General features: G+C 28.3%; 1 protein-coding gene across 1 annotated transcript in view; it reads left to right on the top strand.

Moving 5' to 3' along the window:
• The window catches only part of LOC100202202 (quinone oxidoreductase PIG3), a 30,290-nt gene continuing 4,839 nt past the window's right edge, over positions 1–25,451 (top strand). Inside the window, exons 1-2 of the mRNA XM_065819988.1 lie at positions 1–459; positions 21,782–21,813. Of these exons, the coding sequence (XP_065676060.1) occupies positions 155–459; positions 21,782–21,813 (337 nt within the window). The 5' untranslated portion in view covers positions 1–154. The remainder of the gene's footprint in view (positions 460–21,781; positions 21,814–25,451) is intronic.

The following is a 25,451-nucleotide window of genomic DNA, read 5'->3' as shown; positions in this document are numbered from 1 at the left end:
GTCTTCACTTCTCGGAATTTCGTGGAATCGGCGCAAGTTTTGCTTAACAAAGATAATAATAGATTTATAAACTTTGCATTCACGATTGTTCTTTACTATTTTTGACATTTTGAAGTTTTGTTAATTTAATATTAAAACTAAGCATTTTAAAAATATGAATAAGTTATTTAGTCATTTCAAAATATTCTACAACCCTAAATCACTTAAAAATTTCAAATTCAAATCTACGATGCAAGCTGTTTTAGTAAATGACTCAAAAATGTTTATAGAAAATGTGGAAAAAGTTAAACTAAAATTACCACGAGATATACTAGTTAAAGTTGAAGCCACGTCAATAAATCGTGCAGATATTCTCCAAAGAAAAGGTTTATATCCTCCTCCTAATGGCGAATCAAGGATATTGGGTTTAGAAGCATCCGGTATAGTTGTTGAAACAGGAGTTGGGTGCCAGAAATTCAGGTTTATATTATTTTGTTTATATGCACGTTCATCAGTATAGATTAATACAAGATCTTTTTATTCATTAAATTTGAAATTGATAGCTAGATTTAAAGTATACAACTTTAGACCAACCAAATAAACATAGTATAACTGTTGTCCCTTTACTTAATCAAGTATGAATTTGGTTTGAATTAACAAATTTTATATTAGCACAAAAGGACTCTTCTTAATTAATCTATAACATTAGTGAAAAAAGAGGATGTTGGTCAGATTATAATGGGGCGCATTGTATACCCCATGCTATTGGCAAAATGGGGTATACAATGCAACAATAACTTAAGTTGTAGGCTAAATTCAATGTTTCATGTTAATTCATAGTTCATTAGTAAAACTTGGTCTATTATCTTTTTCTTTTAAAACTGCAGTTTTCAAGAAACTCAATTTTTTAGCACTAGTCAATTAAATTTCTTTACAGTACAGAAAGGAAGTGTCTTCCTCTGAATTTTTTTTTTGATGCATAACCATTTTTGCTAGTAATTTTGATCCTTTTTCCTTTTTTTTTTGTGTGAGGCTCTATATTGAGAGGAGATCAGGATTACAGTTCCCTTCTGCCTTGATAGTCGTCTTTTTAGTGACTGCTTTTTTATTAGAATAATACACTTTTGAGATACATTTTTAGTGACTGCTTATTTTCAGTGACTATTTTGTTATTAGAATAATACACTTTTGAGAGGCATTAAGTATAAACCAATAATGATAATTATTATATTACAATAAATATTACTAATGATCATAATAATAATAATAATAACTGATAATAATACTATTTTTGATGTTTGAAATAGAGAAATCTATAAACATTAATATGCTTATTCTTATATAAAAGGGTGTTTTGCAAAACATTGCATCAAAGCCTGGGAAAAAATAAACCATAAAGTTTTAGCTCTCTTACCCTAAATGCAACAAATTTATAAAATGTTATACTAAATTTGTAATCATTAAATTTTAAAATTCTTTTAATAATCTTAAAGTGTTTTTGTATGACCACTTTTCAAATTCCAATTCCCCCTTTTTTTTAATGTTTTTTTTAATAAGTTTTTTATTTTGGGAGGTTTACAAATTTTACATGGCCATATTTTTTTAAACTTTTTAAATTTTTTATAGTTTGAAATCTACTAATTTATACAAATTTATTTAAGACAAAAAATTTTTCATTAACTCATTGCTGTTGCATTTGGGGATTAAAGTTTTATTTTTTATTGCCAGGATTTTAGCAGATATTATAATATAAATATAACATAATAAGCATATAAATATGATCAGAATAAATGTATCTGTATATAAAAAAACAATTGTTTAAAGCCTATTTAGTATATTGACTGATTAAATGATATCAAAAACTCATTGTTTATATTAGATAATTCACCACCATAACATATAATCTACTTCAATATTAAGGTTAACAAGGAGCCTAAAGCCATTAGTTTTAGGAGTCTTTTGAGAGAAAATTTGAATTGATTAAATACAGGGATAAAATAAATTATTTTTTTCCCTGAATATATTCATTGTTTTATTTTTATTTCTAAAAATCCTATTGATTTTGATAGAGGTAAGTTACATTCCACCTCGTGCATGGGTCTGATCCTTTTATCCCAGAGCAACAGGTTAATTCATTGTAAGACATCTAAATCACCCTGGCTCCATTGCTAAAGTTATTAGTTGCCTAAACTTTTCTACAGCTTGTGGTGCTAACATTCCTGTCAAAGTTTTACAAAAGTTTTAACAAAACTCTTAAATACTCAAGAAACTATTTAACAAGTGCTTTACAAACTTTCTTTATGCTGGAAAATTTGTAATTTCAATTTTTAAAAACTCAAAAAAATGCTCTGACCTCTCTATTTAACATCCAATTATATATATTTTACATTTTTTTTTAAACATCTTCGCTTCCAACAAGGCTGCAAGCAGCCACTAATTAAAGTTGGAAGTTACTGAAAGAGAAAAGATGAAGATTGTAGAGCAAGATAACGGTTGACAGACGACTTAAAAGATTGCAAATTATATGAGTCAGGAAAGCAAGATGAAGGAAGCGAATTCCAAAGAGCTGATGTTCGAGGAAAAAAACCAGACGAATAAGCGTTTTTGGAGCACTTAGGAACAGTCACAGAAAAAGGATGACACTTAATTGAATGACGAGTAACACGGGAATGAATTATAGTAGATGGCACAAGAGACGCTAGCTCTTTAGAGCAGTGCCCATTATAGAATTTGTAGAAAAGAGAAAGAGAAGCAACATTGAGCAAGCAACAAGAGAACAACGACGATGTGATAATGGTTGGAGGTTGGCTGCAAGAGCAGTTCCAACTATGTTTACAATGCGTTTTTGCACCTCTTCTAAAAGAGAAAGGGCATCATTAGAGGATCCCCCCCAGATATGGCAACAATATTCCATACAAGGCCAGATTTGAGATTTATAGAGATAGAGAATAGAATCCGAAGTAAGAAAGTGACGAGCTCGATAAAGAGATGCAACCTTAGCAGATGCTAATTTTGCAACTGATTTGATATATGGTTTCCAAGAAAGATTAGAAGTAAGAGTTAATCCTAGAAGATGAAGAGTAGGTGACTCATTGAGTACATCACCGTTCATAAATATAGGAAGATCTAAATAATTGCGATAACGATTGGCTGAAAAAAATTGAGTTTTATATGAATTAATGTTCACCAGCCACTGTGAGCCCCATGCTGTAGCAGAAGTGAGATCCTTTTCAAGCTCAAATGCCCCTCGATGATCTTAAAGATGTTGCCGGATACACCATAAGAAGAAAGCTTATGGAGAAGACCAGCATGCCAAACTTTATCAAAAGCTTTTGAAATGTCGAGAGCGATGGCCTTAACCTCTCCAGCTTTATCTAATGCACGATAAAACCTGTCAGTTATTACTGTTAACAAATCAGCTGTAGAATGGGAAGATCGAAATCCATATTGATGGTCAGAAAGTAAGTTATTAGATTCAAGATGAGAAATTAAGTGTTTGTTAATTAAAGATTCAAAAACCTTGCTTATGATAGGAAGAAGACTAATAGGACGGTAGTTAGACGAATCAGATAGCTCTCCAGAATTTTTGAAGATAGAGATAACCGCTTTCCCGCAGGCTGGTATAGTTTTGAGAGTATAGACGACAGCTCCGGAGAACACTTCTGCAAGACAATAATAGGTATGTTGTCCGGGCCACAAGCTGTAGAAGAGTCTAGGCAGGAAATCACTTTAGATACAGATGCTGGAGTGATATGAATGTCAAGCAATGGATCAACCTGTTTGTTGGCAATATCAGGTAGAAAGCAACTAGTGGAATCAAGAGATAATATTGATGAAAAGTTTTTGGCAAACAATTCAGCTTTGTCTTTAGGTGAGGTGACAAAGTCTGAACCATACAAGAGAGGTGGAATTATAGATTTGCCCTTAATATTGATATTATTAAAGATTCTCCAGAAGTCACAAGAGCCTAATTTTTGAGATGAGATACGAGATTTCATGACCTGAGAATAGCGGGTTTTGGCGTTAGACAAAATCTTTTTACAATTGTTTCTAAACAGACGCCTGTTTCCTGGAGAATTGTTTTGCTGATAAATATGGAAGTAACAGTTTCGATTGGCAATCGCAGCAGCACAGTGTGAAGAAAACCATGGAGGAGATTGAGGCTTGACCTGGAATTGTCGAGAGGGAATAAAAGATTCCATGCCAGCCTGAATCCACGAAGTTATGTAAGAAGCACATTTGTTGACAGGAAGACGAAAGATTTCTACCCAAGGGCCATCACGAAGAAAATCACGGAAAGAATCCCAGTAAGCTTTACTGTAGTTTTAAGAGGTTCGATAATAGGGGGATTCAGGTGATGAAGAAGAATGAGATATTAGTTTTAGAGAGATCAAACTGTGATCAGAAGCACCTAAGGGTGAATGTGGAGAAACTGAGCACTGACTAGGATCAGAAACAAGACATAAGTCGAGTAGAGAAGGTAAATGGTTTGGGTTGTCTGGAAAGCGAGTTGGAAAGTTGACTATTTGAGTTAGGGATTGAGAAAGGCAAAAGTTGTGGGCTTTAATGTCTGCCGAATCACTGACACTAGAGCCAAGCCATTCAGAGTGGTGAGCATTAAAGTCACCAACAACAACTATATTAGCTGTTGGATAAAGAGAGAGGGCTTGGTCAATATGATCAGAAATAACGTCAAAAACTGTGTAGTCTTGAGATGAAGGAGAGCGATATAGAACAAAGAGAAAGGCAATAGAGTGAAGTGGTGCTAAACGAAAGCACATAAAAGAATAGTCTGTGGATTCAAACCTAGTTTCACGACAAATGGGTGAATTCTTATGAATGTAAATGCCCAGGCCAAGCATGTGACTATTGGAGTCTTTACGAATCAGAGGAAGATAACCATCAACACTAAGATCACAAGATGAGACACCTGAACTCAAATTAGTCTTAAAAAGAGCAAGTAGGTCTGTTGAACTTTGCAAGAGATAAGACTCAACAGAAGAAAAGTTACTTCGAAGACCACGAATATTAGTGAATGATAGGTTTAGAGAACTTGGTGATGATGATGGTTTTTTGTGTTTTATAGTTTTTGGTACTTTATTCATTTTTAAATTAGATTGAAGAACTTGACTCAAAGCATAGATAGTACTCAGAACACTGTTTAATAGCCCAAGCAATTGTCTTATTACTACTAATAAACCCTAAGCCGTAACAAAGGGCTCCAAATGTGGCCTCCGCAAATGTGGCCTCCGCAATATATATATATGTGTATATATATATATATATATATATATATATATATATATATATATATATATATATATATATATATATTAGGGTGTCATAAAAAATTTTTTTTTTCTTTAGAAAAAAGAGATATGCGCTATCTAGAACTTGGTTACTAGGTATATTATGACCAAATATATCAGAATTTTTAAATATAAACGGTTATAAGTGCTTGGTGTAAAACTTCAAATTTTTTATTTTTTTTTTATTTTTTGCTATTTTTATGATAAAACTTGTAAATATTAGAAAAAAATTATGTTAAACATTTATCATATTAAAAATTATGTGAAATATATGTTGCATGTGTTGAAGAATTGTGGAAAGAAATGTTGAACAAATATCACAAGCACTTCAAATCTGATTTAGCTGGGTTTTAGTCAGATTTTTATTCAACCAACAAAACATTCTGCTTCATATCTTCAATTCGGTATGACATAATAAAGTCTTGGATCAGTTTTATATTTCTTTCTGCACAATTATTGGTGACTACCATATTTTTAACAAAAAACTCAAAGTTGTCTAAAACAGTCAAGTCCCCTTGTGCAGCTAACTTAACCTGGTTATGGGTAACCTTGGCTAGGCAAAACAAAATCCAGCTCTGATCACCAACTAAATTTGATAGTGTTGTGGACGGTGTGATTACAGTCATTTTAGGTTTACCCTTCATAAATTCTTCAGGAACAGAAAACTGTAACAGTTTTTTGAGTATATTCTTCTTCTCATAATCATTAACTAAAAGCCATTACAACAAGCTGCTGACTTAAATACTAGGTATGATTTTGCATGCTTTTCAGTATTGATTGAGAAAACACGGGATATTCTTTACTTAAATCAAACACATCTTTGAATGCTGCTACATCATTAACTGGTGCTTTAATACTAAGAGAGGTTTTGAAAAACCAAGGACAGTATGCTAAAGATATAAATAAAGAAGTTGTTTTAACCATCTTCTCCTTTTCATTCATGATTTTTGAGATGTTCTTTGCCATTTCTAATGTAAGCAAATAAATTGCATCTGCCATAAATCTTGCTACATGGCAAGCTTCTGGCTGATAAAGTTTTATAGCAGGAACATGACCACCAAGGTAGTAAACATATTACTGACAAAGATTTTTGTAGTCTCCTCTTTTGAAAATATTTTCATGAAATGCAGTTTTCCCAAACTTTAATGCTGCCTTGGCTTTATTATAGACAGGTGATCCAATCTTTAAAGAAGTCCAGTTAAACTTAACCAGATTGTCTGATGATGTGTCTATCTTGTCAACAATTGTTGACCAAGCCTTCTGTAAGCACACATAAATTTCGACATTATCATAGTTTTCCAAGAGATTGAGGATTAAATTTGCCTGCTCAGACCCAGTTGAATTTTTTGCCTGCACTATGCAAAGCAAAAGATCATCTTTAAATTCCAAATCTAGGCTAGTTACACTAACTGCAATTCTCTCACAGTTAACTGTCAGATCATTCTCTTCTTCCAGCTGTCTGACAAGTTTCCCATCAAAATGGACTATGAGTTTTTTTCCTTTTAAAACATCAACAAGATCCTGTCGTGGTGTTTCTCCTAAATCAATTAAATTATACATTTAAAATAATAGAGATAAGAAAAAAAATAAACTTAATCACTTAGGTGAATAATATTTACCAAGATTTTCAATAATTCTGTATTTTTTTCTGTGTATAGTAGATTTTGATAAATTAATCTCATGCAAGTCAACACCTGGTTTATTGCAGATAGCAGAAATTATAGTAGCCTGGGGCCTAACACCGATTGTATACCGAATGCTAACAGCAGAAGTAGCTTCAATTAGTTCATCTGGAGTTAACTCTAAAATTATTTTCGATTTTTTTGATTTGGATACATATTCAGAATCATCACTTTCTTCACATAAAATGGAACTTTCAAATGGGCTAACATCATCTTCAAATTCAATTTGTCCATCCAAAGCTTTGTCAGTATTTTTCTCATCTGTTAATTTCTGCAATCTGTCAAATGTTTGCAAAATCCTTTTTTCTTTTTGAGCCTTAGTGTTTTTCTGATCATTCAATTGCCTAATTCTTTTGTATCTCTGCTTTCTTCCCAGAGCCTTAATTTCAAATTCTTCATCATGCTGTGCAGTCATGGTCATATTCCTTTTAGATCTCTAGTCTTCGTAGAAGGCTACATCTTCTTTCTTTGCATCTTCAGTTCTTCTCTGATCTTTTATTATCATGTCAATTATTGTAGGAACAGATATATCAAACAAGGTATTAACCTCCACCTGGAAATCTACTTGCTTTTGAGTCCAGATCCCTTTATTTGAACTCCAGTTTAGTTTACTCCATCCTTTCATTTTGTTATATTTCTCTGTGAGTTTTAGGATCCTTTCACTGAAAAATATTACATAGCTGAAGTTACTAAAAAACAAGATAAGCCTATAATAATATTTTGTGTGTAAAATTTACCTAACAGATCTTCCACTGTATAATGTTGCACGTAAAACCAGCTTTTATCCAGATATCAGTGACAGCTGAAGTTACGCATTTATTGATTGATCTTTCGCATGCTCTATGCTGGCAAACTAGACTTCTGGTTCCTGTTTTTGTTGGACAAGCAATAATTTCTTTGCTGGAGTGAAATCTGGTGCTCCTATATAAAAGAGAATTAACTGAAATATAAAATTATATTCATGAACTGTAGGTTAAGTAAATAAATTAGAAAAAAGCTAGATATTAAAATTACCTAGAAGATTTAAAAAAGTGAAAGTATTGCAGGATATTTCTGACACTGGGCAGCTGGTTGACTGGAAGCTCATTTATGGGATATTTTAACAGATATAGAGATCGTCTTTAACTGCTTTGAACAGTGTACTTTTCTTTTTCCCCTGGTCCTTTTTTGCTGGATTTTTTTACTGTACAACCTATTTTTAACCATATATTTAATTATGAAACTAAAAACTTTGAAACAGTTTTAAATCACATGTATAGTAAAGTAATCAAAATTTTATAAGTAAAAAATAGCAATGATCAATAAAATACCAATAATCAAGAAAAAAAGTGAAATATACAATTGAATAAAAGTAAAAGATGACTACTTTAAAAAATTATACTTAAAAAATCCTACTTTTGAATAAATTTCATCTTTTTTAGATCACATGTACAATTAAAATAATAAAATCTTAAAAAACATGACAAAAATTGACATTTTTTAAAAATTTCAAGTTTTACACCAAGCTCTTACAATATTTTTAATATATTTTGTCTTTATACATATAAGAGCCAAGTTTTTGATAGCGCACAAAAAAAAATTTATTTTTGGGACACCCTAATATATATATATATATATATATATATATATATATATATATATATATATATATATATATATATATATTCTATATATATATTCTATATATATATATATATTTGACATATATATTCTTTTTCTTTTGTTGAGGAATTAAAACAAGTTGATATAACTAAAACAAGTTAATATAACTAACAAATATATAGTTTCCTATGATGTTGAAAGCATATTTACTAATATTCCACTTAACGAAACTATAAATATAGCTATTGATTTATACTTTAAAGATGAAACGTGTTTAAAATATTTTTCTAAAGCTCAGTTTAAAAAATTACTTCAAATTTCAACATCCGGTTCTCATTTCTTATTTAACAGGAAATATTATGATCAATTAGATGGCGTTGCCATGGGTTCTTCTTTAGCGCCAATTTTAGCTAATATTTTTATTGGGTTTCACGAACAAAAATGGGTTAGTAATTGCTCTTCCTCCATACCGATTTCTATAAAGGTTATGTGGATGATATTATCGCTATTTTTAATTCAGAGTTTGAAGCTCAGGAATTTTTTACACATCTTAATATTCAACATAAAAACTTAAAATTTATGATAGAAAAAGAACAAGATAATCAAATTGCCTTTTTAGATGTTCTTATCAATAAGTCTGTTTTGCTTTCCACATCAGTTCATCACAGAAAAACATATACTGGTCTTTTACAAAAATTTTCCAGTTTTTTTCCCTATTGTTATAAAATTAGTCTTATACATTGTTTAATTGATAGAACGTATAAAACACATGGCTAGGATTTGATAAGGACATAAAAAATCTATCAAATATTAAAAAAAATAACCAATAAACCTAAAATAATTGATACTGAAATTAAATTATTTGTTGATAAAAAGTTAAATCCACCCGTGATAAATAGTATTGATAACCATAATATAAGATACTATAAGCTTCCATTTTTTGTTTACTTATAATTTTATTTTTATTTTTTTGCTATTTACAGTATTATAATTAGTATTATAATTTTTATAGGTTTATAACAATTCTATTTGGTATTTTATAGGTTTATAACAAATCTATCTTAATATTTCTCTGTAATGTCTTCAAATTTTGATTTTATATTTATATCCAGAGTTTTAAATTTGTAAATTTCTCTTTTGAAACTGTAGTATGTTAACTACAAAACATGTCAAGATTAAAAAATATCGTGTTTTTCTTTAAAATATATTCACAATTATTGTTATTGCGTTGCTCAAGAAATATATATTTGACATAATATATATATATATTATATATATATATATATATATATATATATATATATATATATATTTGACATATATATACATATGTATATATATATTTGATATATTTATATATATATATTTGACATATATATATAGGTATACAACCCTCGGAATTAAGAAAAATGAGGTCGGCAATAATTTGCCGACCTCAATCTTGTAGAGGTCGGCAATAATTATTTGATACAAAGGTCTGACCATAAAACATAGAAATGAGGTCGGCAATTTTTTGCCGACCTCAAACACTTCCAGGTCGGCATTGCCAAATGCCAACGCTAATTCCGAGGGTTGGGTATATATGACATAAATTAATGATCTTCCCAACAATCTTGCACCTAAAATATCTCTATTTACTGACAACACAACTATATACTCCTATCTTGACAAAAAGTCATAGCTTTTTGATCACTTAAAATAGATAGCCGATCTTGAATCTGATCTTTCTTCTGTAACAGCTTAAGACTTGCAGTGACTTGTGAATTTTAACTATGTATATATTCAGTAGTGGTATAGTGGTAGAGCCCTTGCCTCATAAGCAAGTAGTTCCAAGTTTGATCCCATCACATCCCTGGTACCACGCTCAACTTGTTTCTCTGCGCAGTTGCCTTGTTCGTCAAGATTTGTGTTTCAGAGTTAGAGAGTTGAGAGAGGGTTGTAAACACAACTAGAGCCTCCTTGACTGTAGTGGCCTTCATGGCCTTAGGGAGGTGAATTGAAAATAAAAAAAATAAACTATTATTTATTTTATAATTTTTTTTAAATTTATTTTTTCATAAATATTTTAGGTATTTCATTTTCTAATCTTTTCTGATCTTTTTTCTAATCATTAAAAATAATAATTTCGATAATGAAATAAAAAAAATTGAACACAAATTATAAAACTATAATTAACAGTATATGTTTTGTCAACTTTTTATTGGGTATTTATAAATAAGTACTTTACACATTTTTAGTTTAATGGTTATAAAATATTAAATAGTAAATTATAAAAATTTAATTTAATTATATAAAAATTTATGCTGACAACTTGAGAAGTACTTGGTTGCTCTAGTAATGCAAAGTTTTCATAAATCTATTCATAGTTTAACACATTAATATAACATATAACACTTTAATTATATAATAAGCATTGGTTGCTTTAGTGCAAAAATGGGTTTTCGCATATCCTTTTATAGTTTACTCCTAAATTCAATAATTGCAGCTTTTTTGGAAACAGATGATTGGATTACATAGCATTTTCAAGAATATGAGGATATGTTCATTACATTTTTATGCTTCTTTTTCGTTTACTGTTTTTTTGAAATTTAGTCCAAAAAAAATCGATTACACCAAGCACCAAAATAAGTTACCAAAATATTTAGTAAAATATATTTTTTGTTATTTTTTCAAAATTAGTGCCTTCTTTATTTGGTAAAAGTTATTTTGTTGTTGTTATTGTTCTATAAATTCAAATTATATTTACTTGCTCCATCAATGTAGTGGTATTTTAATACTGTCCTTTTTGATAAAGTAGTAATTTATACATGTCAATTTGATAGAACTTTTTATTTTAAAAGTTTAAAAAAACTCTTAAAAACTGTTTTATTAAATAAAACAATTTTTATTAGTCTGATGAATCATCAGAATAAATAAAAAGAGGGTTATCAGTTTTTAATAGATAACCCTCTTTTTATTTTAATAGTTTTAATTTAATAGTTTGTTTTTTTTTCAACCTTGGTACTAGAGTTGAAAAAAACAAGCATTTTTATTTTAAAAAAAACATGTTTTTTGTTTGGCTCAAATTCTTTTTTTTTTTTTAAAGAAGTTTTATTTAGTTAAATTTTCATTTGAATATAAGCAATGTGTATTTTACTTGAGTTAATTATCTTCCTAACTCATGGAAAAACAGCTTCCAGCGTTAAACAGTTGCTTTACAATTACTTTTTACATTGGAATGAAGTGCTATCATGTTATCAATTTAAATAATCTTTGAATAGATAATTAATAAATTTTGGATCTGTGTTACAAACTTTGGTGACTTCTTTCAAGTATAACAGGTTTTAAACAACATTTGATAAAGTATTGACTAATAATGGTGTTCCCCAATGAACATATATCATAAATGAATCATACCTGTTTGTTTTGAAAATGTAGAACATGATTGTCTTACAAATCTGGCATGTATTACATTGTTCAATGACATTCAAACTCACCAATTTAACTAGCAGTAGCTGACTTGTATTCTATTTGTTTTAAGCAAAACCACAACTTATCTTCTGTAACAACATCATGTAATTTCCATAAATTGTTTCTGAATAGGGATAAATGTTTCTTTTGTCTCAACTCTATCCTTTTGATTTTGATTGTGTAATTTATGTATCCATTGTGGTGCTTGTTTAGATTTGTTGCTTATTCAACCTCCATCAATTTAATCCTCCATTATTCAACCTCCATCAACTCAATCCTCCATTATTCAACCTCCATCAACTTAATCCTCCATTATCAGCTGTTTCTCACTTTTAAATATATAAGCCTGCTTGTTAAAAGTTCTTGTAATTTCTTCATCAGAAGCTGATGCATTTAGCACCAGCTTCTGATGAAGAATTTAATTTTTTGGTGTCCATTATTATATATTCATTTTATTATTATAATTTCAACATTAAAAGATTTTAAATACTTTCTGGTTAAAAACTTATTTTTAGAAGTATCTTTAAATAATTAAATTTTGTTAAATATTTACATTAAAGATCTAGTTAAATTTGTAAACATGTATAACATAGTCTATTGTTTTACTTTTCTTTTTAAAAATCTATTCTTATAAACTTATTTACTCCCACGTCGGCGGGAGTAAATAAGTGTTAGAGCAGAGAAAAACTCTCCTTAAATAAACATGGCAAGCCATGCAGGCTGCTCTGCTAAACAGCTTTTTACGAGAGTTTTTAGATTTTGCACAAGCTATTAGTTTATTCATTAAAAAATTGCTTATTAAATACTTTAATTTTTATACTTGTTACAAGCATGTTACAAGAATATATACACAATGAGTGTCATTTATTGCGCAATGAAAAGTTTATTCATCAAAGCATTTTCGTTGGGTTTTCACACTAGCTATCAATTTATTTATTTATAACTTATTTGATAAAAAAAGCTATAAAAGTTTTTACTACTTATAAAAAATGTTTTAAATTTTCTTATTATTATAGGATGATGGTATATTATAAATTATTACAAAAATTAAAAACTCTACAATAAAAGTGATTAATATATAAAAGTATTAAATATTTGAAATATATAATTCATTAGATAAAAAATTATTATGCAATAATTTATAGTGTAATAATTTTATATTTTATCAGTTAAATAATTTTATATTTGTTAATATATTTTAGAGTGTAATAATTTTATATTTATCAGTTAGTCGTACACTCTAAAAAGAAAGTTAGAAATTTCTACCTTAGGGTAGGGTATGTGATATACCCTTAGTAAGGTATAATTTTCTACCATTTAAGGTAGAAAATTGTATTACAAGACATTGTTTTCAATATGGTTTTTTTAAATAAAAGAAATAAATGTAACAATAAATAAAGAAATGTTCCTTATATGAGTATGCTGCATGTGCACCAATTAGTAAGTGACCGGGTTTGATATTTGATAAAATATGGCCAGGGCTGGGTTTGTGACCGGAGTTGCATAAACACTTATACATCCATTTTCTCTTGAAGCTGCTACCTCTCTACATGCATCAGCATGTAGAGAGGTAGCAACTTAGGTATCAGCCTAAATCACTTTAATCTTCTCTAACAAATGTTGTCCGATACAATTTTTTTTTCTAATCTGTTTAAGACTCCTTTTCTTGTCGTGTTAGAGTCACACTACACATCCATCTGATCATTTTCTCTTTTGGCAAATACTACACCATGTAAATACTAAAGTTTATATAAATATGAAAGGATATTGTTTACCAGCATCTTAATAAATAGCAAACATATTTGTTTATACCCATAATATGTATGCATAAAGCGCATCTTGGAAGCTTTTATTCCTTCAAGAATTAAAGCTTGGAAGCTTTTATTCCTTCTCTTCAATTTAATAAAGTCAAGCCTCATTCTAATCCGCATTTTTTACCATCTTGAGCAGTTGCTTTATTAAACAGTAATAATTTTTTTCATCTTTTTCGCAAGAACATCTCTTTTATAAACAAATGTTCTTTTTATTATTCCAAGAAGCTAATGTAAATGGTCCAATCTGATGTTAAGCTCTGTTATTCTCAGTTTACTAAATCCTTTTTCTTATCTCAGATGTTAGGTTCTAGAGGCTTTTGGTTAGTCTTCAATAGTGTCATTAACTAAAGTAAGTCTAACATTTAATCTCTAATTCTTGGATCTGATCTTTTTACTTCTCCCCAGAATAAGGCAGAGTTTTTTGCAAAGAAATCTTACTCTAATTTAACTCTTGAATCTAATAGCCACACTCTTCCTGCCACTTAAACAGATTAACCCATTGTTAAACATTAAAATCACTATGGCTTCTAATGCTAAAGTTAATTCTAAATTAAACGCTTCTACAGTTTGTGCTCTAGAAAAGATTTCCATCATCGTCTTAAAAAAGTGTTCTTCAGAACTCTTTTCATTTTTTGCTAAACTTTTAAAAAGTGCTAAATGGTTCCAATTTTTCAAAACTATAGAAAATACATTGACCTCTCCAACTATCCTACAATTAGTCTTCACTCTGTTATTAGTTTCTTTTTATAAAGTTTTTGAGATTATTAAGTTATTTCTTTCTAACTGCAGTATTAAAGTTATTCTTAAAGGCCTACACTCTTCTTTATTTAAAGTAACTTTAAGGGTACCACAAAGTTCTATCTTTGCTCCTGTAATGTTTCTTATCTACAATAACAATCTTTATGAAAATTTTACATCTAAAGTACCTCTATTAGCTAAAGACTCAACTTTATTCTCTTGTCTTGACAAAAAATTGTTACTTTATGATTGCTTAGAACAAGCAGCTGGTTTTTAATCCGATCTCTCTTCTGAAACAACCTAAGGCTTGCAGTGGCTTGTGGATTTAAATTCTGGACTTAAAATCCACAATTTATTTTAGGCAACAAAACTCATTCATTTACTGTAAAAACATATTGCAGTATTGATGCCATTCCTATATTGGCGAATAACAACCCTCTTACTCTCAAACAAAGCCTTAAAGTACATTTGAACCACTCTCCCATTGTTGTAAGGTTGCATTTCTTTCTTTTTTCTACAAATGCTATCATGGTCAATGCTAAAGCGAGCTATCATCTCCATTACGATAAACCAAAACTCATTCTTACTTGACTTCTTATTCAACAATTTGCATCCTTTTACTGTATCTGTTCCTTTATTCTATAAAAACTGTCGTTAATTCAGTTTTAATCCTTGCACATCAAAAAAGCTTTATAACTCTTCCCCATCTTCATATTTTTCTTTTTAATACATCTTACAACTTTAAAAGTCTTCAGTTAATCATTTTCTAGTATTTTAACCTATCCTCTATTTTAAAAGTAACTCATAACTTAATAGTGGTTGCTTGCAATCTTGTTGGAATTAAATTAGAGTTTAAAAATATATAAATATATGCCAGTATATAATAAATAGTAAATGTAAGTATAAAATTATACTACAAAAAGTATTATAAATTTTTTTTTAGCCTAGGCTAACAACCCCTGGTAAATCTTATAATTTTCCAGGGCCAGGTTTGCAAAAAGTCTCATTTTTAGCCAGGGCCGGTGCCCCGGTCACTTACTAGCACCAATATTATATATGTATATAAGGCCTTGACTTTATTACACTGTTCATATTTTTGGTATTGTATTTAGTTATAAAAATGACATATACAAAGTTTTTTAAAGATTCATCTACAATTGAATGAGCAAATTTGAAACATGGAATTTAGCCCAAAAATCATTATTTTTCTCTTTGTTACATTCTAATACAATGGTGGGGCTTAGAAAAAAGGTTTTATTAAATAGAATACATATAGTCCCAAATGAAATTACTTGTTTTCCAGGGCTTAAAATTATGTTTCCTCTTTTTATGCAGGAATGGCTTTTGCTGATTAGGAATCCGTTGTCTATCAGATTCTACTACTCTGAGAACATCTTGAAAGTGCTTCTCATCCCTAATTACACCTAGAATGACATGGCACCAGGGTTGGGCTCAAGTACGTATTTGTATTTGTATTTGGTAAAAATAGTCTAATTTGTCGTATTTGTATTTATACTGTATTTAATTAAAAACTTCTTAAATACTTGTATTTGTATTTGATTAAAATTATTTGGAATTCTATAAACTAGGTTAACCGGTGTTTTTTGGAAAATACCACAAGATTTGTTATTTTTCTTCAAATTTAACACTAAAATAAATTAAAAATTTGTTTTTAAGCGATAGTTGTTAGAAGACTTGTTTTCTTCCTTCTACTTATCAGACCATTTGATCAGTTTTGTCATGAAAAAATCATAATATTTTTTCTTATCCTAAAGTAGAAATATTTGTATTTGCATTTGGAAAATGTTGATGCATAAATTTGTATTTGAATTTGCATATGATAATATAAAGTTAACGTATTTGTATTTGATCAAATGTATTTGACCCCAACCCTGCATGACACACCTTTACACCGCACTCTGCTGCCTCACTTACCTAAAATTTGTCCAAAATCAGTTTCATGTTTTGAAAAATTTAAAACAAGTTTTGCCAAGTTTTCCACTAAAATCAAGTCATTCACTGGTGCGCTAGCTGGTACAGGACAAACAAGCCATCACTGCACATAAACTGAAACTGCATAGACAACAAGTTGTTCTAATTTTCTTATTTGGTTGCTAGTAAAATTTCAGCTTTAAAATTGTTCTTTGATATATCCGGACAAAAGCACAATCTTCAGAGTATTTTTCCAGTTTATTTTTCCAGCTTGCTTTGTGAAAGGCACAGTGTAGCACATCTTGAAGTTCTTTAGTTTAAATCCCTTAGTTATTATGAGCAGAGGAAGCTCAACCAGCACTTTTTAGTTTGAAAGATTGTCTTAGAGATTCATGAGAAAATTTAGCTATCTCTTGAAGGTGTTCTTCTTCTATAGGCATTATATGAGGGTAATATTTTGCTTATTCATCTGATGACAGTTTAAAAAAATGTTTTCTTAACCTAGAAAAGTGAAAAAGATATAGTAAATAAATTTAATGTAAGTTAAAAATAAAAGTAATTCATTACATCCCAATTGTAAAAAGTAGCTCTTTACTATTATTTGTAAAACAATTGGTATAGCCTATTGGACTCACCTTTAGAAGATCAAAATATTTGGACTAGCTGATGACTTCACTTTCAAATTTTCCCAGCAATCATTTAGAAGTCTTTCATCCTCAACAAGCAAACCAGAAAAGAGCACAATCTAATTCTTTCTGTAGAGACACACATTCAGCAGTTCTCTACCCTGAAAATTTATATAATTACAGGATAGTTGTAAGATCTTCATTACATTCTCCTATTTTGGTATAATAAAACCTTAGGCAGCTTTAACTGGATTACATGTCACCAGTGATCATGGTGGTCCTAATCCTAACCTGACTTGACTTTTTAAAAATGTACATTTAAAAAATGTATTTTTAAGTCTAATTTTTTCAAGGCTTGAAGCCTTGGAAGTAAATTTGTCTTAAAAGAAAGGGCGTTGGATATGATTGGATGCATAAATATTAGGAGGCCACCCATGTATGCTTTTATCATGACGGGATTTAGTAATAATAGTATATAATGTTTTTACAGAGTGGCCACAGCTCCTGTTAAATCCTCTAGAGTCCTCTTTTTTCAAAAACCTCCTCAAAAATCCTCTGTCATCCTCTAAAAAGTTAAAAAGGTGATCATTTTTAACTTTTTTAACCTGAAAAAAAAAAGAGGATAACTCCTTTTTTTTTCAGGTTCACAAACTTTTTTTAGTTGTATAAAATAATGTTTTTGTTGTGAAGCAGGTTTTTAAATTAAATACAATAGTGTTTTTGAAAATCTTTAATTATTCTTATAAAATATTAGAGTTGAGCAAATTTTCAGTGTTGAAAATGGTTTAAATGTAGTTATTTTCTGTTATGTCACCATAAAGAGTTTATTTGTTTTGTTTATAAAAGTAGAAATAATGCCTGAATATAAGTTTCAAGACTTGTGGCTCATTAAAGATGAGTTCAAATGCTGGTTGCAAAGAGATAAAAAGGATGAAACAAGTGTATTTTGTAAAGTTTGTTCAAAGTCCTTCAGTATTGCAAATAGCAGAATAAAAAATATAAAATCATGCTAAAGGGAAGAAACATGTGGCAAGATGTCTATCTGATAGCAGTAAGACAAATTTTTTTAAAAAGCTATCTGAACTAACTAATCCACAGAAAACAACTCAAAAGCAAGCAAATTTGATTGATATGATATCAAGAGATCATACATTAAATGCGGAGGTAATTTGGTCACTAAAAGTTTTAAAATGTAAATATCTGTATCGTTCTTCAGAATCAAAAAGTTAACTGTTCCATGTTTCCATGTTTCCAGACTGTTAAATAGCTATAAATTTCACATTTGGAAAAAAAAATGTTACATTTTATGTCATAGTGTTACCCCGTTTGTTAAAGAGATGATACTAAACGAATTAAACAAAGTCCCAATAATATTGGGACATGTAGTCTCCATACCCTTCATCATTTTTTCCAAACTGGAGAAAAGACTGGAACATTAAGAAATTACTTATTTCTATGTATAAAATATTTGAAGAGTTTCCTTCCCACAGAGCTGACTATGAATGTCTAACAGCTGCTATTTTTTCAAGCTATCCTTTTGACAGGTTATATTAACATTATAATAATTAATGCTAATTAATGCGTATTATTGTTTTTTAACTATTATTGTTTTTATAGTTATAATTCTTTTTTCATCAATAGTATATCGATGATATATATTATACTGATTAAGCCTTAGACTCAGCAGAGTCTACATTAATCTATTTGAAAATAGAGTCTACATTAATCAATTGCACTAAAATGTATTTCAATTGAACAAAAGTATAACAACTTTTGACGAGTTCAAAAATTTGGGGGGAAATCAATATCAATATTAAGAATAAATATAAGTAATTGATTGAAAAGGAAGGAGTCACTCATGCAGAAACCTGATCAAAGGAGTGGCACCAAATAATTATATTAATATTATTAATTTAAAAAATAATAATAATTACAATAATAACTTTATTCATTAATAGAGCAAAAGTAACAGCAAAAATAGTATGTATAATAATTATAATAATAATAATAAAAATAGCAGTATTAAAAATAATAAATAATAATGACAAACAATAAAGTTTCTATAATTATATTTTGCATTTATGTTTAAAAAATTTGGAATTTTTCAACAATAACACCTCATAAGTAAAATTTTGGACAAAATTTAAAAATTAATATTTTAAGAACTAATAAGTTTTATTATTTAATAATTCAACTGTTAAAATGTTAGTATACGTTGTTTATAAATATATTAAAATAATTATTTCAAATACCATATTTAGCAATATTATAAAGTTTTTTTGAAAGATGTTTTATTTGAGTAAGGAAAATTTCTTTTTTCATCTTTGAATAACAATATCTAATTCTTGCTTCAAGCTCTTCCAAATTCTCAGCTCTCCAATTATTCTTGTACACTAGCCGTTTTAAATCACCCCAAAAGTTTTCAATTGGTCTTGCTTCTGGAACGTTAGCTGGGTTTATATCTTTGGATACAACTTTGGTTTTTTTCAGTTTTAAAAAGTCAATGACCGACTTTTTGTAATGTGATTGAGCTAGATCAGGCCAGAAGATAAACTCATTGTCTTTTTTATAATATTCTGATACTAGAGGAAGTAAAGTTTTTTCTAGTATCTCTTTATGCAAATTGTATCTTATATGGTCAGAATATTGAGAAGGATCAGCAGCATAAAACCTATCATTACCAGCTAATGTGCTATTGTTTAAGGTAAAATAGCTTTCATCATCCATAACAAAATCCAAGTTTTTATAATTTCTGTACAATTTACGACATTTAGGATGCATAGCTTTTTTCTGTGGATAGCTACGATCTGGACGATTTGTTTTTTTGAAAGTTCGAATGTTAGTCATTGTTTTTAATACTTGGGAAATTCGAGTTTGACTACAGTTAAAAACTTGAGCTACTTTCTTTTATGAGCTTTCTGACTTATTTTCAAAAAATGCAGCAATCTTTGGAAAATTTTCTTTAGTAGCTACCTTAGCGATTCGACCACTTCCAACTTTTCTTTTTAGAGATCCATTCTCCAATTTTATGATTTTATCGTAAGCAGTTGATCTGGGTAAACTCCATTTCATAAACTGCTTAGCAACAAACACTTTACCTTTTTCTCGATTATTTTGGAAAAAAATTTCCATAATTTTTTCAAGGTCCTTTACTTTGACCATTTTATTTTCAATATTTAAATGATATTTTTAACTTAATTAAATTAAATTTAAATAGATTATAAAATCCTCTTTAAAATAAGTATAAAGGTTTTTTTGCCTAAATAACTTTTACCCAAAAGCTTTAATAAGCCTGTCTTTTCTTAAGCAGTCTTGAAACTTGTTTTCAACAAAAGCAAGTTTAAAATTTTCTCATTGATATTTATGGGTCATCAAAATGAGTTCTACCAAAATTTGTTTAATGAATAAAGTTATTCTATATTTCAGGTAAAAAGGCACATATAAATAGTTATTCTATTTAAAAAAATTCTATCTTCAGGGGTATCATTTGGCAAATCTTGTGCAGTTGGCTAATGGCTGACATGTCAAAAACATCAAATAATCAGATGGAATTTATTTTGTTGATTTTTTTTTTGTGGTAATTTTTGCAATTCTGTGCATGACAAAGTCAAAGTTTGTTGGCATCTAGATAATATTTGGGCAATCTTATGTGTAAAAATATTTACTTTATTTGTATTGATCTGCAACCATCTTTACATATTTCAGTTGCAATTTGTGATCTCACATAAGTTATTATTATTGTTCATTTGTGTTCAGAGCTCAATACATTTTTGTAACCCCATGTTGTTATAAAATATGACAAGTTGATGAACTTTTGTTTTAAAATAATGAAATAAGCATAATGATTTTTTTAAATTGCATTTTCAAAACTGTATTTATTATCTTTATGTAGTATTGTTTATTTTGAGACTTTAGATTATATACTCTAGATTATAAACTCATTTGCACAGTTTATTGGTGTTTAAATGTTTATTTATTACATATATAAATTATTTTTATGCACAGTTTGTTTATATTCACCTAAATTAGAATAAATTAAGCATTATATTTTATTTAGTTTTAATAAAATTAAAATCTTAGGATTTAAGAATTAGATTTGGAGTTTTTAAGGTTTCAAAATTAGAGTTAAAATGTCAAGATTTGTTATTAAATCTAAATTTCAAGCTTTTTAAGCAAAAGTTAAATATTTTTTAAGTTTACAAATTTAATAATGAATATAAAATTAAACTTTTAATTAAAATTAAAATATATAAAAGCATTTTACCTGTATAACTTAAAAATATATTAAATATAAAAACATATATTTGATTACTTTTATTAAAAATTTATCAAATATATAAAATAAAAAATAATAAAATATAAAATATAAAAAAAAAAATATAATATAAAAAAATTTATCAAATATATAAAATAAAAAAATTTATCAAATATATAAAAACACACACTTGATTAATTTTACTCAAGATGGAAAGACAAATTTTCTTCTAAGAATAAAGAATTTTTTTTTGATAAAATATCACATTTTAAATTTATTTGAACTTAATTTCAAATGAAATACTAAAAATATAGTATAAAATGTTTTTTGTTTTTGATGTTTGTTTCAAGAAACAATTGATTTAAAAAGTTTTTTAAGCAATATCATATTTTAGGGTTGGAGATTGTGTGGCAGGTATTCTTTCAGGTAATTGAATCTTGGATGTTTTTTAAAATTAATAAAAAAAATTTTTTTTATATTTTTATGTTTCTTATAGATTTTTTTTTTTTAATGAAAATTACCAAGTGAAATTAATTTTAGATAGCTAAGTTTATACATTTTTTGATGAATGAGTTTGAAAATTACAATAACATAAGCATACAAACAATTATGTAATTAAAAAAAGCACAAACGTTTTTATTTCACAAAACAAAAAAATCTAAACACCAAATTTTTCATAAAAAAGTTGGACCAAACTTTTAATGACATAGGAATACCTAGACAATTTTGCAGAGTCTGAGGTATTCAAATCAGTCTAACAAGAAGAAGAAAAAACACTTTGTTGGTCCACTTAAGGGTTCTCCTATCCAAAACACCTTACTAGTCCACTTTAGGGTCCTCTTATTCACAAGATACATTTAGAGCTTTTTGTTTCCTAAATCCATTCTACCCATGGCAAAGTTGCATATCTGAATGACAGGGTGTCAAATCTTGGTTTTTGCTATTGATAGTATCAATGATGTTCAGCCTTGGCTGAATTTGAATGCCAAATGGGCTTTCTGCTGCTGTCTTGATAGACAAGGTTAACATTCCTGGCAGCTGGTACTTCTTTGTTTTCAATTGTCTTATTTACACAGATTTCAGGAAGCTCTTGTATATTCACTTTGTTTCAGTAGTTGTGGCATTTTCCTGTTCTTTCAATTCGACAGAGATGAAAAATTGTCAAAGCCCAAATGCTAACAGTTAATAAAGTTAGGTTTGGTCATAAGTTGTATAACAACTTCATAGGTGAAAGTTCTTGCAGACTTTTGCCCGGCTTGTTTCTAAACTCTATTATATACATCCAGTTGGCACAGACAACCATTAGAGCTATCTGACACATCTGATTTTAATGCCAAATCTTGCATGTTTTTTATTGGGCATATGTTGGTGAAGTTTTTTTGCCTTTGAAGCTAATTATGTGCAAATATTATTTGTCCTTGAAACTGATCATGATCTTGTTGATGCCAATTTTTTTTCTGGATGTTAGAGAAACTTGTTGTTAATAGTTAATATCTGTTCTGTTTTTAATAAGTCCTCAACAAGTCTGCTTTTTTAGGCAACTTGTTATCATTTAAATGAATGAGTTTCAGTATTATCTGAAAATGATCATGGCTGAAATGAGTAAAGAACCAAAGAGTTTCCTGACTCAAATGGGTACATTCCTAGTGGGATTTCATGATAGACTTGTTTTTGAAGCCCATATTCATAAAAAGTCCAAAAAAAGCCTTAAACTTAATGATGGTGAGAGGGCCTTGCTGCTTCAATTTATGCACTTAAGACCATGGCATGGCATTAAGTTTGATTTTATTTATTTCCATAAATTGATCAGCATACCATTTTGTCTCTGTGATTATCATGGTTTGGAAATTGTTCATTAGAATGTGCATTAACATATGCCAAAGTTAATGTTTTAAAACATTGAAACTTATACCTGGCAAGTCATATAAATTATCAGTGCTAGATCACTTTCAGTTTTGCAATCACTGATACTTTGAAGTGAATTGGATTCAAGATCTTTCATTTTGAAATTTAGAAAATAATTATTATTAAATAATTCAATGGTTTCAATATCAGAAGTATATGTGCTTGTTGTGCAGGTTTTTACCTAATTACTTTATATAGACGTGTTTAACATGCTGATTGTTCAAAGTCATGATCATGCATGATCAAAGTCATGATCATGAGCGTGGTATGATTTGATCATGGTATGATCAAAGTATGTTTAAAGATCATGGTATGCTCAGAGTCATGATCATGACCATGATATGACTTTGAACAATCAACATGATTTAAAGGTTAATTAAAGTATTTATATTTTGGATATTTTTATTTTAACACTTTCTTGACTGCACCCTGCTGTAACAAGCACCCTGCTGTAACAAGCACCCTGCTGTAACAAGGGCAAATGAATTTTAAAACACATTTTTATATAAATAATAATAAACAACCTTAATAATAAATAGTCTTCTTTAAAGTGTAAAAACATATTTGAAAGTGATTTTCTTTTCTTTTTTATGATAATTAAAATAATGATTAATGTCAATCATTAGCTTATATTGAGTATTTGTATTGAAAATAACTGTTTTGAAATGAGCTAAGGACTGGTGTAGGTAGCAACATTAAGGTATAATGCATAATGCAATGTAACAACATAAACCAGAAACTTTAAAACAAATGAGGTTATATAACTGAAAGCATTAAATCGTATCAAATTATGAAAAATAAAAAATATATATTTATATCAAAAGAGCTTAAAACTAATGATAATTTTATGATCATTTAAACTAATGATAATAAAAATAATAATATTTACAAAGAATATTTAAAGGCCAATATCAAAGTAAGATGATAAATAGAAAAATAAAAATAAGATGAATCACACATCTCACTCATCTCACACATCTCACACATCTTACTCATCTCACACATCTCACTCATCTAACTATGCATAAAAATAAAACGTATAAAAATAACTCATAAAAATAAAATATGTATAAAAATAACTCATAAAAAATTTACATGGTGTCTATTTACATGGCGTCAATTTTGAGAAAATAATCTCTAATAATCTTTTTTACAATAAAAGTTACAAAATGTTTCTTGCTTAATTATAACTTTTAGTTAAATGAGCGACAGCAAATGTGAATTATGGATGGGGATTGAGCAATGTTTGAAGTATATGTATTTATGGGGTAGGCAATTTTGTTGTGGCATTTTTATCCAGAACAACAAATTACCAAGTCATTTGTTGTCAATCATTTGCAACATTGAGACTGAGAAGATGGTTTTCTTGATATTAGATTTTTATGTTTGTGACAAGTTGTTTATATGTAAACCAACTGAACACTTTCCTTTTAAAATTTAATTGATATTAAGTATAATATTAATAATAGTTAAAAATTAATAATAATTAAAATACTATATGAAATTGATTATAATTATATAATTATTGTTGTTTTTGGAAAGTTTCTAAGTAGAAATTTAATTGTCAAACATAATAAACTTTATATTAGCAGTAGAAGTTTTTTTTTTAATCTATATTCATAAAAAAATATTTTTAACTTCAAGCTGAATGATCTTTATATGATATTATCAATCAATTATTTAAAAATAAATTATGTTATTATTATTTAATTTTATATATATACACTGCCCGACAAAAGTTTCCGTTAACTTAAAGTTAAAGAAATTTTTTACCTATAATAATTGATATTAAATTATAAAATTGTTTATAAGTCATAAAATAATTCAATTAAGATGTGCTAATGTATTTTTAATATTGAAATGCAAAATCTATGTTTTCTTTGTTTTCGTATTATAAACATGGTTGAACGTACTTAGTAAAAAATTTGTAAATAAAACTGTTCAACTGTTCTTTTGTCATCAGAGCATAATTTCATTAAAGGTAATAATATATATTGGATTAATAAATTAATTTAGTAAATATTTTGTATTGCTGAATTAAATTTGATATTATTTTTTAATTTCCAGTTTAAAAGTGTATTTTGATTATTTTTAGACTAAAATTTTAGAAAATAATATAAAATACCAAAGAAATGTAATTTATCACTAGAAACACGCTC

This window comes from Hydra vulgaris, chromosome 15, assembly GCF_038396675.1.
Source record: "Hydra vulgaris chromosome 15, alternate assembly HydraT2T_AEP".
Taxonomy (NCBI): Eukaryota; Metazoa; Cnidaria; class Hydrozoa; order Anthoathecata; family Hydridae; genus Hydra; species Hydra vulgaris.
The sequence above is the reverse complement of the archived record's forward strand: the minus strand, read 5'-3'. Positions and strand labels throughout refer to the sequence as shown.